This window comes from Stegostoma tigrinum, chromosome 17 (assembly GCF_030684315.1).
Source record: "Stegostoma tigrinum isolate sSteTig4 chromosome 17, sSteTig4.hap1, whole genome shotgun sequence".
Classification (NCBI taxonomy): domain Eukaryota; kingdom Metazoa; phylum Chordata; class Chondrichthyes; order Orectolobiformes; family Stegostomatidae; genus Stegostoma; species Stegostoma tigrinum.
The window spans coordinates 25,866,114-25,881,029 of record NC_081370.1 but is presented as its reverse complement, the minus strand read 5'-3'; the positions used below and the strand labels follow the sequence as shown (position 1 = coordinate 25,881,029).

The following is a 14,916-nucleotide window of genomic DNA, read 5'->3' as shown; positions in this document are numbered from 1 at the left end:
ATGCCCTTATCACAGGGGCTGCAGCAGGAGCCAGTAGTGGCTCACAACCACCTCGCAACAGGGATTAGGCAGTATGGACTGACATTGCCAACAAAACCCTCATCTTATGAGTTTTTTAAAACGTTTGCAATAAACCTGGGCTTTATTAATATGGGCATACAGTACAACAGCGAGGTTAAGCTAAACTCATACAAAACACTAGTTTGCCTCAAGTAATGTGTCCAGTTCCAGATGTTGGACTTTTGGAAGCAGAGAGTTTATGAGAATGGTTCCAAATATGAGGAGTTTGAGTTATGAGATTAGATTAAATTAGAGAAGCTGAGACTCTTTTCCTCAGAAAAGAGAAGGCTGAGAGAAGATCAGACTGAAGCATTCAAAATCATGAGAGGTCTTGTCAGATTAAATAGGGATAACATGTTACCACTTGTGAAACAATCAAAAACAAGAAGGCAAAGATTTAAAGTAATTAGTAAAAGGAGCAGAAGAGACAGGAGGAAAAACCTTTTTAAATCCGGTGTGCACTGCCTGAGAATGCGGTGCCATCTGATTCAGTTAGGACATTCAAAAGGGAACTACTTGGTTATTTGATGAGAACAACGTGAGAGTTTCAGGAAGAATGACTTCAGGTAAGATGCTCATTGGAAGAGCCAGCAAAGGCACTGTAGGCTGAACAGATCCTTCCGTTCTTTGACAATCTAAAATCCACTTTGTCAAGCACTTTTAGGATCTCACATACACAGCAATCAGGTCATCATTCACGCTTAGAAACTCCAGTGGAAACAAGCCCAGCGTACCTAACCTTTCCTCACAAGACAACCTGATCATTCCAAATATCAGTTGTAAACCTTTTACAATACTACCCTCAATGCACTTACATTCTTCTTTAGATAAGGAGAACAAATTGCACACAATGTTCGACATGTGGTCTGACCAATGCTCTTTCAAACTGAAGTGTTACAAAATTACTTTTACATTCATTTACTCTAGTAATAAAAGGATCACATTCTAATAAACAGTTACCTGAAAGAGCCATCCAAGTTGGATCTATGAATAAAACTCAGTTTTGCATCTGCCCAGTAAAGTTTCTGTTCCTCTATGTCAATTGTCAGTCCATTTGGCCAGTAAATATTAGAGTCCACAATGACAGAACGACTGCTACCATCCATGCCGGCTCGTTCAATTCTCGGTATTTCTCCCCAGTCTGTCCAATACATGTACCTGTAAAAATGTATAGAACGGACATAAGAACTTGCAAACAGATATGACCTTATTTTCTGCATTAAGTTTTATTCAATTTATATTCAGTGCACATGATATAAAAAGCATCATGAAAAGGTAGCACAATATTTTACAAGCACTGTACAGTAGAATTGCAGTCATTAAAATAATTCTTATTTAGGAATTAACCATCTTTGTCAATAAAAATGGTGAAAAGCTATCCTATTTACGTAATACATGTTATAACTCTTTGCATGGTTAGTTTATTCTAAACATGTGTCATTAGTGTGAATGCAGACAAGTAACCTCACTGTCAAACCAGTAATGGATTTGGAATTAAATTTCAGAAAGCATTCACAAATAAGTGGAGAAGGCAGCCTAGTGCTAATGTCACTGAATCTTGTAACTAAAGGCCCAGGCTATTACTTTAAAATCCTACCATAGCAGCTGGTGGAAAATTTAAGGCAGTTAATAAATCTGGAATATAAAACTAGTCTTGGCACTGGTAACCAAGTCAATTATCATCAACTGTTGTTAAAAACTCATGTGATTCGTCCTTTAGGGAGGGAAATTTTCCATCTTTACCTAGTCCCATAACAATACATTCAACTCTTAACTTTAGGATAGGGGAAGCTCATCTGCAATGTGGCCTGTGCCTGCTACAGCAGCCAGACAAGCAGGGAGATTTCTAGGCTTAGCTGGCAACACCATCTCTCAGGTCTGAAGTTCCGATGCTGCCTCCAAGTACCTAACAAATCCTGCTGCCTGCAGAAAACTGGAAATCGATTGGAAAATCCCAGTTGATCTCTTTTAATAGTCTTTGTGCAGCCCTTATTGAGCCAGGTAGGAGCTAAAGCTGCCTAGTGGTGGATAGAACCAGCAAACCATCGGTGGGGATATATTTCACTCCCCACCCCACCAAGCCTGAAACAGACAAGAAAACATATATGTGTACATATAAACAGAGAAGGAGACAGAGTGAATATACAGCACTTGACTTTGATATCTGCAAGATCTAATTGCTTACTGATACAATGCAGATTGGTCAAGGTCACAGAGAATGGACTGTGCTTGTGGAATTAGAAAGGGCTACTTTCAAAACATTAAGACATAAATGCTGAAAATAAATCAAACAAGTACAAGTTTTGCTTGTTAGTCTAAATTCTTATTTGTTGCTGTACTATATTAATAGTCGCTGATTGATTGATTGATTAAATGAACAGGTATCTTGAGCAATTTCTGTATAATTTTGATAACTGAGCAATTGAGCCTACATGACAGATGTTTGGGTTACTTGCTTTCTAACTGCCTCTCTCTCCAGCTGGGAAAATACCTTTTTTCAAATTGGTGCCTCCACACCCACCTCCTCAAAAGTAGCTTGCCCAAGGTCAGAGCAAATGGGAAACACTCCAATAAAACATGTCCCAATACTCCATGTTCTGGCATGTTGAAACACTGGAAAACCCACTGGCTTTTCTTAAAATGTACTTTATGGACAAATCTCAATTTTGATTATGGCTGGGAAAAAAAAAGATTCTGGCTGTGTAAGACTCATCCGGACAGATGCAACAATGACAAATTTCAAACTGAGCAACAATTTATAAGCTGCATGAGGAAAGAGTGCCAACTGGTTGGTAAGTCACTTCTGCTTGGTCAAAGTGTTGTCATGGTTGAATGCACTAGTAAGCTATACTCAAAAATGTTTTTGTTTCATTCACAAAAGGCATGATGCACGGCCACTTTCCTTTAGCCAGTGAAGGAGAGCTCTCTACAATTGAATTTTGTCTTAAAACTAAAACATATTACATATAAATGTGCGAAACCACTAATTACAAGTAGTTTGGGTCAAAATGAGAAATGATAAAGGCAAGAAATAACTCGTGAGAGCGACGTACAGGCCCTCTAACAGCTACCACACAGTAGATGAAGTATAAGGAATAAATAATGGAAGCTTATCAGAAAGATATACCATTAATCATAGGGGCTTTAACATATATACAAAGACTGGGAAATAAAACTGGATGAACAAAAGTAGCTGAGGAATTCATAGAATGATTGAGACATTCTCTCAGAGTAGACTATTCTGGAAGGAGAAGAATGGGTCCAAGACTTGTGTTTTAAACCTAAATAAGGACATTCTTGGACACCATTATAACAGAGAACATGGCAAATTAGGTTGTGGAATGAACCAATTAAGATGAAGTGACAGGCATCAAACAGAGACATTCCAATGAGAAAGAAAAATTCCTAGGGTAGGAGCCAACATCCATGTTTAATGAAAAGCGTGAGAGACTCTATCAAACTTAAAGAAAAAAAACTCATATAATTGCACAAAGGTGGGTAGCAGGTCAGAAGACTGGACAGAATATTAAAAACTGTAAAGAATGACTGAAAGATTAATACAGAGGGAGAAATTAGAAAATACAACAATGCAAGCTAGAAATATAAAACAGTAAGAGTTTCTTTAGACATCTATAAAGCAAGAGAGTTAATGAACTAAATTCTGGTCCTAAAGAAGGTAAGTCTGAGGAATTAGTTATGGAAAATACAGAGTTGGCAGATGAACTGAAGAGGAATTTTGCGTCTATCTTCACCGTGGAATGTACAACTAACATCTACAAATAACTGTAAATGGAAACAGAATGGAAGGAGGAACTAAAGACAATTATAATCATCATAGCAGAGGCACTGAGCAAACTGGTGGAACAGTGGGCTAACAACTCCCTGTGCCCTGGTGGACCTCATCCTTGTGTTTAAATAAAGTGCCAGAGCGAAAGCCAATGCGTTGGATTTAAGCTTGATGGAAATAGCATACATAATGCCTTCATTAAAGAAGGGAGGGAGACAGAAGGCAGGAAACTACGCCCAGTTAGCATAACTGCAGTCACAGGGATAAAGGTATTTTTAAAAATAGTCCACTTCAAAAAGTTCAATGTCACCAGTCAGATTCGACACAATTGTGAGAAGGCAGTGTTTGGTGACACTTTGGAGTGACTGGATATACACGTTCACTTTAACAGGTATCTGTACAGTTCCAGGTCCTGTATGTCATTATGACATGTATAAACATAAACAATTTGCATATGTACAGAACAATTACACACTTGAAATGGGAACCAAACAGAGACATGGGAGAAACGCACAGTGTTGTGGGGAATGAGGGCAGGAGAAGAAAGGACAGGGTGGTAGAATGGATGGGTGGAGCAGAAAAATGGGTGTATGTTGGGGGTTGGGGGATGATCGAAATGGTAGGGGCGTGGTGACAGCCTAATGACAAAGACACATATCAATAATTCTCATTCACTAGCATGTCTATGAGGATCTCCTTACAGCTTATGGTGCATGCTAATCAGTATCAACAAATGCAGCTGTCCTGTGGAAAAGGAAAGTTACATTTAACCAATTTACTGAACTTAAGTGAAGAAGTAACGTGTTGAGGATAAAGGAGAGCAAGTGGATGTACTGTACTTAGATTTTCAGAGTACATTTGAAAAGGTAACATATCAGATGCCATTGTGGAAAATAAAGGCCTATTGTGTAGGAAGTAATATATTAACACGGATGGACGATTAGACACCGAACAGGAAACTGGTAAGACATATTCCTACAGCATGGAAATAGACACACTCGGTCCAAATTGTTCACACCAACCAGATATGCCAATCAGACCTAGTAACATTTGCCAGCATTTGGTCCATAAACCCTTTACTCATATACCTGTCAGATGCCTTTTTAAATGTGTAATTGCACCTGCCTTCACCACTTTCTCTGGCAGCTCGTTCCATATATGCACCTAAGGGTCATTTTCTGATTAGCATGATGTAACAAATGGCATGCCACAGGGATCAGTGCCAGGCCATAGTTTGATATTTTCTTTTCATTCATTCATGAGATGTACAGATTACTGGCTTAGCCAGCATTTATTGCCCATCCCTATTTGCTCGAGAAAGAGGTTGAACTGCCTTCTTGGAACTTCTGTAATTAATTTGGTTATAAGGGTTAACAGTGTTGCCTCACAGCACCAAGGACTGGGGTCCGATTCCACCCTTGGGCGATTGTCTGTGTGGAGTTTGCACATTCTCTCCATGTCTGCATGGGCTTCCTCCAGGTGCTCTGGTTTCCTCCCACAGTCCAAAGTTGTGCAGGCTAGATGGATTGGCTATGCTAAATTGCCCATAGTGTTCAGGAATTAGGTAGGTTATAGGGGGATGGGTCTGCGTGGGATGTTCTGGAGGGTTGGTGTGGACTTGTTGGGCCTGTGCAATGGTGTAGGGATTCCATAAATAAGACCCACAAATGCTGTCGATGTGGGAGCTCCACGATTTTGACCCAACAACAGAACTGGTGATATACATCCATGTCGGGATGGCGAGTGACTTAGAGGAGAACTTGCAGGTGGTGATATTTCTATGTATCTTCTGCACTTGTTCTTCTAGAAGGTGTTGTCTAAGGTGCCTTGATGAATTTCTGCAATGTTTCATGTTGACGCTTCGAATAGGCATTGGTGTTGGAGAGACTGTTGAATGTTTGTGGATGTGCTGCCAATCTAGCGGGCTGCTTTGTCCTGGACAGTGTCAAGCTTCTTGAGTTTTGGTGGAATTGCACTCAAATGGGAAATATTCATCACATTCCTGACTTATATTTTGTAGACCGGGTAAAAGGCTTTGTGGTAATCAGGCGGTGAATTATTCATTGCAGGATACTTAGCTTCTAACCTGTCCTTGTAGTTCGTCCAGTTTAGTTTCTGGCTAATGGTAAGCTGAGAAAGTTAACAGCGGGCAATTGGGTGACGGTAATACCACTGAATTTCAATAGTTATACTCTTTCTTATTAGAAATGATCATTGTCTAGCACTTTATGGCATAAACGTTAGTGTATCATGTTAACCCAAAACTGGATATTGCCTAGGTCGTGCCACATTTGGACATGGACTACTTCAGTATCTAAGCAGACATGCATAGTTCTGATCATTGTGCAGTCGTCAGCAAACTTCCCCACTTCTAACATTATGATGGAGAGCAGCTTAATGATACAGCTGAAGATGGCTGAGCCATGGACACTGCAGACGAACTCCTGCACAGATGACTGGCCTCCCATAACCACAGCCATTTTCCTTTTTGCTGAATGCGACTCCAAATAGTGGAATTTTTCCCCGCCCCAGCTCTCGCTGTGTCTATCTAGTTTTGCTTGATGCCACACTCAGTCACATGCAGCCTTGATGTCAAAGGCTGTCATTCCCACCTCTGGAATTCATCTCATTGTCCACGTTTGAACCAAGGTGGTAATGAAGTCAGGTGCTGAGTGGCTCTGGTAGAATTCAAAATTCAGGTTATTGCTGAATATGTGCTGCTTGGTAGCACTATTGCAGATGCCTTCCATTATTTTATTGATGATGGGGAGTAGATGGAAAGTGTCAAAATTGGCGAGGTCAGGTTTTTCTGCTTTTTTGTATGTACGAGACATACCTTGACAATTTTCCACATTGGCAGTTATATGCATTGTTATAGCTATTCTGGAACAGCTTGGCTAAGGGCAAGTTTTCAGTACTATTTTTGGAATTTTGTCAGGGCCCATAGCCTTTGCAGTATCCAGTATCTCCTCTTGTTCCTTGATATCATGTGGAGAGAATCAGATAGGCTGAATAGTGGCTTGAGTAATGCTGGGAGAAGGTAGTGATGGATCATCCATTTGGCAATTCTGGCTAAAGATTGTTGCGAATGCTTCAGTTTTACTTTTGAGCTGAAGTGCTGGAACCCCCATGATCAAGGATGGGGATATTTGTGGAGGTTCCTCCTCCAGTGAGTAAATTAGTTGGCCACCACCATTCACAACTGGATATGAAAGACCCCAGAGCTTAGATCTGATCAAGTGGTTATGGAATTGCTTACCTCTATCTACCACTTGTTCCTTATAATGAGTGGCAGGCAAGTAGTCCTGTTCTGTAGCTTCACCAGATTGATATGTAATGACATAATGATACATAATGTTCCTATGAATGATTTAGATGAAAAGACCTAAGTTTAATGATGCCACACATGAGTTAGGAAAATATGTTGTAAAGCGGATAGAGGAGATAACAAAGGATGCAAGTGGGTTAAAATCTGGCAAATGGAATATAATGTGGGAAAATGTGACTGGCCATTTTTGCAGAAAGACCATTAGAAGCAGCACATTATCTAAATGATGAGAGATGGTAGAGCTCTGAGATGCAGAGGGTACAAGTCTCAAAAGATCAGTATACAGGGACAGCATATAATTAGGAGAGCTAAATGAACATTATTGTTTACAAATTACTGGTTACAAAAATAGGGAGGTTATGTTTCAGTTTTATAGGACACTGGTGGGGCCACATTTGGAGTAGTGTATGGTGTTAGTTACCTTATTTAAAGAAGAATTTTAATGTATTGGAAGCAGTTCAGGGGTTTACTGGACTAATACCTGGAATGAAAGACTATCTTCTGAGGAAATGTTGCACAGGCGAGGCTTGCAAACGATGGATTTTTTAAAAAAAGTTAGGCAACTTGATTGAAAGAAGATTGAGGGATCTTGATTGGATGGATGTGGAAAGGGTACTTCCTTTGTGGAAAAATCTGGAACCAAGGGATCAGCATTTAAAACTAATGGGTTTGCCAATTTAAGACGGGGATGAGGAAAATTGTTTTTCTACTGAGTGCAATGAATTCTTTAGGACTCACTTCTTAACAAGTTGGTAGAAACATAGTCTTTGAATTTTTTGAGGCAGAAGTGGATAGATTCCTTACAAACAATTTGATGAAAGGTTATCAGGGTCATTATCCTATTAAATGGCAGTTCAGGGGTCAAATGGCATTCTCCTGCTAACTTATATGCTTTTATGCTCGTTTTGTCACCGTTAAATAATTGAGCTCTGCAACACCGTAATGTTGTAGCTTGAGAGAACTTTAGTTAGGCCGCATTTAGAATATTGTGTTCAATTCTGGTCACCACGCTACCAGAAGGATGTGGTGGCTTTGGACAGGGTACAGAAAATATTTACCAAGATGTTGCCTAGTAGGGAGGGCATTAGCTATGAGGAAAGATTGGAGAAACTTGGGTTGTTCTCACTGGAACGACGGAGGTCGAGGAGGAACCTGATAGAGGTCTACAAGATTATGAAGGGCACGGGCAGACTGGATGGTCAGAAGTTTTTCCCAGGGTGGAAGAGTCATTTACCAGGGGTCATAAGTTTAAGGTGCGAGGGGCAACGTCTAAAGGTGAAGTACAGAGGGTGGTGGGTGCCTGGAACTCGCTGCTGGGCGAGGGAGTGGAAGCAGATACAATAGTGACTTTTAAAGGGCAACTTGGACAAATATATGAATAGGATGGGAATACAGAGATATGGTCCGTGGAAGGGTAGGGGGTTTTAGTTGTGACGGCAGCATGTCAGTACAGGTTTGGAGGGCTGACGGTCCCGTTCCTGCACTGTAATTTTCTTTGTTCTTTGTTCTTTGATGAACACTTTACATGGGAATGAAATCATATTTGACTATTAATACTACACAAAATCCTCCAAAGTTAGAAGGCCATTTTATAATCTATTTATTCATGTGTGCTTTACCCAAAGGCACATCCTTATCTCAATGACTGCTTGCAAGATTTTAAACATGGTGACGGTGACGAACCGTAGTTTCAGATTGATCCTAACCATTCACATTTTTTTTATACCCATAACAATTATTAAACTGAAAATATAACCAGAGGGAACAAAGGGTGCAGAGATACCAAGAACTGAAGATGTTGGAGTCAGAGATGATACAGCGTAGGGCAGGAGGAATGCAGCAGGCCAGGCTGCATCAGAGGAGCAGGAGACTCGACATTTCCGCCCTAGACCCTTCATCAGGGCTTCAACATCAGATGTGGCTGCTACATTCTGTCACACTAACTTATGTGCTGTAATTTCACACAGTTTTGCGCATCTTAAATCTGTCTTCTCACATACACTAAATTTAAGGAAGGATTTTAATTTCCGGCTGAAAACAAATTCGGTGTCTCTACAAAAGTAAATCCAGCAGCATTAGCTATTCATTGAATTCTTTTGAACTTAATTTCTTGTACAAACATGCATTTCATTTTGAAGTTTAAACCAGTTCTATATATCATATTAACGTGAATTAACTTCAATCTCTATGTGCAGCACAGATAGGTAGCAAATCACTATGTTATTTAAGCTTTTACAGCCCTAAATCCTTCCACCACAGCCAACCACAGTACAGAACATTACTTCTGGTTTTCATTTATTGCATTTTACTTGGAAAATCAGCTGCTTCCAGTGAAAACTGGAAATGTTCTTATTCCTGTTGACCTAAACATGGAGAATAGTTTTAACAGATACAAAATCTTTTTCCCATTTTACCTGGTCATTTTGCTAAATAAGTCATGAAAAATAATCCAATATTGATTTGCTGTAGCTTACAGGGACTTGCTGTAGCTAACAGGGACTGTCACATGAACATACTGGAAAGGGGTGAACATACTGGAAAGGGGAAGAAAGAATTCAAATGATCTTTTTGAAGGCTTGTTACTTGAGTTTTGATTTTTGTAACCTGTGGGTCAACCATGCCACAAAGCCAGCTGTTTTATACTAAATCATTGAATAACATATCCAAATTCCATCAGATATTCTAAGTTTTTGGCAACTTTAACACCTTAAAATGCTCTAAAAAAAACTGATAACAAGGGAACGACACCAGAAAGATGGCGGTGTGTTGGATATTGGTATTCTCAGCTCTTCTGAGGAAAAGATACTTGGTCTGACAGAAGCCTGGCACCACTCTTGTGGGAATCAGGGATATCTATGGTCCAACACCTTAGTGAATGCAATTGCTCATTCTTCTGCAATGCTCACATTAACCAGATGAACACTGAAGTGCATCGAACACCACTACTACTGGCTGCAATGTCTTCTGTCTCTTATGCCTTGCAGGATCCCTCCCCATCCTCCAAGGAATAGCACATCGTCACACAAAAGGACACACCTATGATCGCCCCGATGAGAATCCTAAAACATCGGAGGGCCCCTCAGCAATTCAACCTCCTGAACTCCCCGCAGCACAGATGTTGCACAATGCGGGATCACACCTTAGTGAGTTGCACAGACTGTAACCATGCGAATGGATGAGTGACAAACCCCTAGTTACTGACAGTCACAGGACTGGAGTTCAGGCACCTGTTGAGACCTGGCAGGATATGAACTCCAGTCCTGTGACTGTCAGTGACCAAGGGCTTGCCACTCATCCATTCGCACGTTTACAGTCTGTACAACTCACTAAGATCTTGGTGATGAGGGACTTCGTCCAAACACTCAGAAAGGAGGAGCAGCAGTGACAAGCGGGTGTACAGAAGGCACTAGATCTCACAGTGGAGAAGCTGGAACAATGCAGCCATTTCTGTAATGCACAGCTGCCATCACTATGCAGCACTTTACCCAACCCTGAGACTGTCAGAGTGCCTCCATACACAGGTGGGCAGCTGACATCAAGTCAACATGGCTTTTTGCATGAGAAGTCAAGTGTCATCAACTTGATTGAATCTTTTGAAGAGGTCACAAAGAAGACTGATGAAGGCAAAGCATTTGACATTATTTTGCCTGGTAGAGTGGTTAGTTAGGCGATATCACATGGGAGCGTGGGAAGCTAGCTGGTTGGATATAAAATTGGCTTGAAGGTGGGTAACAGAGGGTGGTGGTAGAGGGTAGCTTTGAGGTCCATCGTTCCTGACTGTCTGCTTCTCTTTCATGGTTACGTCCGTACTTGAATGCGCCTCGGAGTAGGAGCACATGGTGTTCACCGGTACGGTCATGGCTTTTCATGACCAATGGGTGTCGCCAGGGCTGAGGAGCACCTTAAACCTGAACAATAATATTTTGATTAAGTCTTTTTGTTTCCATATTATAACTTTCCACTTTTGAGCTTGCGTTTGTTTTTGGGTTAGGGCCCTCGGAAGAAAGCTATCTTATTTTCCCTTTGTTTCAGTTTTGACCCCCTGGAAGCACCAAGGGGACTGGTAAAGTTTGAAAAGATTTGTAGCTTGAGTTGTGGACGAGGATGTAGACCTGCTTGTCGAGCCGGTGTGTTTGGTTGCAGATGTTTCCATCCTGCTAGGTAACATCATCAGTGCAGAGTTGGTGTTCTGTCCTGCTTGTTATTTATATGCCTTGGTGTGCTGGGGTGGTTGGTATACAATGTTACCTGGCAGGCTGATGAAACACAATCTGTAATCAAACACACCAGCTCGGCGAACAAGTCTGCAACCTCAGGGGGACTGTTATTTTATCAAGAAATATTTATTCCACATTTTGATCTCTTGTGGCCCTACCCCAAGAGTGGTTAGTGGGGCCAGAGGTGAGAACAGTCACTTTTGTTTCTTTAGTTGTTTTTTGGTTTTTCTAGAGTCAGTGGAGTCTTATTTTGTTCAGAAGTTGGGGAAACTTTCACTTTTCTGTTTTAAAGGGGTAGAGGCTGCTTTGCTCTGTGCTTAACATGCTGCTGTCCTCATCCCTGGCCCTTGTCCTTTTTGTTTAGAAGAGTAGCAGGTTGCTTTTCAGATTGGAGGCCTGTGAACAGCTGTGTGTCACAAGGATCAACGCTGGGTCCATTGCTTTTATAATGATTTTGGTTGTGGACGTAGGGTGTATGGTAAGTAGGTTTGCAGGCGACACCTGAATTGGTAATGTAGTGGATAGTGAAGAAGATTATCTCACAGCACAACAAGACCTTGATCAGATAGGCCAAAGGGTCAAGGGATGGCAGATGGAGTTTAACTTAAATAGATACGAGGTCTTGCATTTTGGTAAGGCAAACCAGGGCAGGACTTATACAGTTAATAGGACTCTGCAGAGTGTTTCCAAACAACAGACCTGAGGGTGCAAGTGCCATGTTCCTTGAAAGTGGAGTCACAGTTAGACAAGGTGGTGAAGAAGGCATTTGATACACTTGCCTTTGTTGGTCAGCGTGTTGAGGATAAGAGTTGGGATGTCATGTTGTGGCTGTATAGGACAGTGGTGCGGCCATTATTAGAATACTGCATATAATTCTGATTGCCCTTTGATGGGAAGAATGGTGTCAAACTTCAGAATGTGCAGAAAGGATTTACAAGGATGTTGCCGAGTCTGGAGTGTTTGAGTTATAGGGAGAGGCTGAATACGCTGGAGCTTTTTCTCCCCGGAGCATCAGCGGCTGAGGAGTGACCTCAGGGAGGTTTTTAAAATCAAGAGAAGCATAGGTATCCAAAGTCCTTTTCCTTGGGTGGGGGAATCCAAACTAGGGAGCATACGTTTAAGGTGAGTAGGGAAAGGACCTGAGGGGTAACTTTTTCAAGTAGAGGGTGGTGCATGTATAGAACAAGCTACCAGAGGAAGTTGTGGAGGCTGGTACCATTACCACATTTAAAAGACATCTGGATGGGTATATGACCAAGAAGGGTCCTGCAGCCCAATGGTATCAATGTGGACTTCACCAGCTTCAAAATCTCCCCTTCCCCCACTGCATCCCAAAACCAGCCCAGTTCGTCCCCTCCCCCCACTGCACCACACAACCAGCCCAGATCTTCCCCTCCACCCACTGCATCCCAAAACCAGTCCAACCTGTCTCTGCCTCCCTAGCCTGTTCTTCCTCTCACCCATCCCTTCCTCCCACCTCAAGCTGCACCTCCATCTCCTACCTACCATCCTCATCCCACCTACTTGACCTGTCCGTCTTCCCTGGACTGACCTATCCCCTCCCTAGCTCCCCACCTATACTCTCCTCTCCACCTATCTTCTTTTCTCTCCATCTTCGGTCCACCTCCCCTTCTCTCCCTATTTATTCCAGAACCCTCACCCCATCCCCCTCTCTGATGAAGGGTCTAGGCCCGAAACGTCAGCTTTTGTGCTCCTGAGATGCTGCTGGGCCTGCTGTGTTCATCCAGCCTCACATTTTATTATCCAGGTATCCTCTGTGCCTATGTTGTGAAGATAGCCTGTGTTGGCAGCCAATGTTGTTCCCACACAAATACCCAGTGCACAGCTGCAAATCCAGGCCATTCAGTCACAAATCAGTTTCTTACTACACCCGTTGCAACCTCCTGCACAGCCATTCTCCTCAACATTGTGTGTTATCCATGTACTTCATGTCTGGAATAGGAGCAAGTGGTCCTCTGCCAGTATCCTTCAGCCTCAGCATAAATACATAAATGAGATTGCCAACATAACCCTCTCCTTTCAAGATGCCCAGTCGGTCAACTCCACAGGCATCACACTTCCCTTGCTCATCATCCAAGCTATGTATATTCACCTACATTTTTTCAATTCCCTTTCTCTAAACCTATTCCCCCAGACACCTTCATCCTTAATTTTTGTGAATGGAAGGGACAGGACAAATGTGGCCTACACTGAAGCATGTGAACTGGCAGCAGTGCTGTGTTGACCAGACTCCTGTTGGCTAAACAGCACTCATACAGTGTCATGTCCATCCCCAGCCTGGTCCCTGTGGAGCCAAAGGAATGGCCACGAACTATTCCCTGCAGCATTGAGCCCTGTGCAAGGCCAACCTGATTGAACTCCTGATTAGCTGTCAAGGCCTTGTATAAGAGCTGTCCTTGATGAATAAGGCTGGACTTCCTGACTGGCAGGTGCCCCTTTGGACTACTCCCCTTGGACTTTCAGGCATGTCCCCCTGTTTGCCGTAGATACTGTGAAATTGCTAAAGCCATGTGGGACAGGTGCTAGGCTGACGTGATATACTGATGTGCAACAATTTGCGCATGTCCTTGACTGCTAAATCATAAAGCCACCTGTGTGATTTCGTAACTGCATCGATTGCCAATGCAGGGCAAGATAAGACAGGCATTGTAGATAAGCACCAGGTGAGTATGCACTGAGAAAGCAAGCAGCAACCCTGATAGGCAGCGTGGTCCACATTGTGGAATGGGTTACTTTCCCTGCATGGTACCTCTATACTCCTGGTTGCCAGCATGCTCTGCCAAACAAGTCTGCCCTCGCAGGGTGCAGTGGCAGTACAGTGGAGAATGCCAAGACATTGGTAATGACTCCCTCAAAGTGGAGTGCTGATATCTTTGGTGGAAGGGTATGTGCAGTTGGCACTCATGGATCATACCTTACTCTTCAGTTTGCCCATGGGGAAGATGGCAATAGCTCAGGGATGCCAGCGAGTTTATCATGGCAATAATTCACTCTGGTTTCCATGTTGAGTTTTCCCAATGGCTAGTTTTACAGTGTTTTTGGTGCAGTTGTTAACAAAGCCTTTAACAAATAGTAATGAGCATCAGTTGGGAACCTGCCACTTCGAATGAAAATCTTGCCATGATGTTTGAGAAAACCAGACAAGATGCTACCTCATGATCATTTCGCCTAATTCTGTCATGCATCTTGCATTCGCCCATGTCATCCACAGCATGTGAAGATTGCCCAAAGTCTTCATGGAAAAGGTCACGCAATGTTGAAAAATCATGTAGTTAACTAAAAACTACCTCCACAATCACATACAGAAATTAGTTTAGAATTCTCCACCACACAGAGCATTGCTAAAGGAAAATCCACAAATGAGTGGGAGAGAGAAATTTTAAACAGAACAGGAGTAGGAAAGGGAGATTAACTTTTCTGGCTCATATGCAGAAAACACCAGTGTATACACTGCTGCCAAAATGTTTTGTAACATTCCATGACACAATAAAAATGTTTTCTAT

General features: G+C 42.1%; 1 protein-coding gene across 2 annotated transcripts in view; it reads right to left on the bottom strand.

The window, feature by feature from the left end:
• The window catches only part of LOC125459232 (low-density lipoprotein receptor-related protein 5-like), a 183,003-nt gene that overhangs the window by 129,593 nt on the left and 38,494 nt on the right, over positions 1-14,916 (bottom strand). For both annotated transcript variants that reach the window (XM_048545384.2, XM_059652032.1), the window contains exon 3: positions 1,021-1,218. In XM_048545384.2, the coding sequence (XP_048401341.1) occupies positions 1,021-1,218 (198 nt within the window). The remainder of the gene's footprint in view (positions 1-1,020; positions 1,219-14,916) is intronic.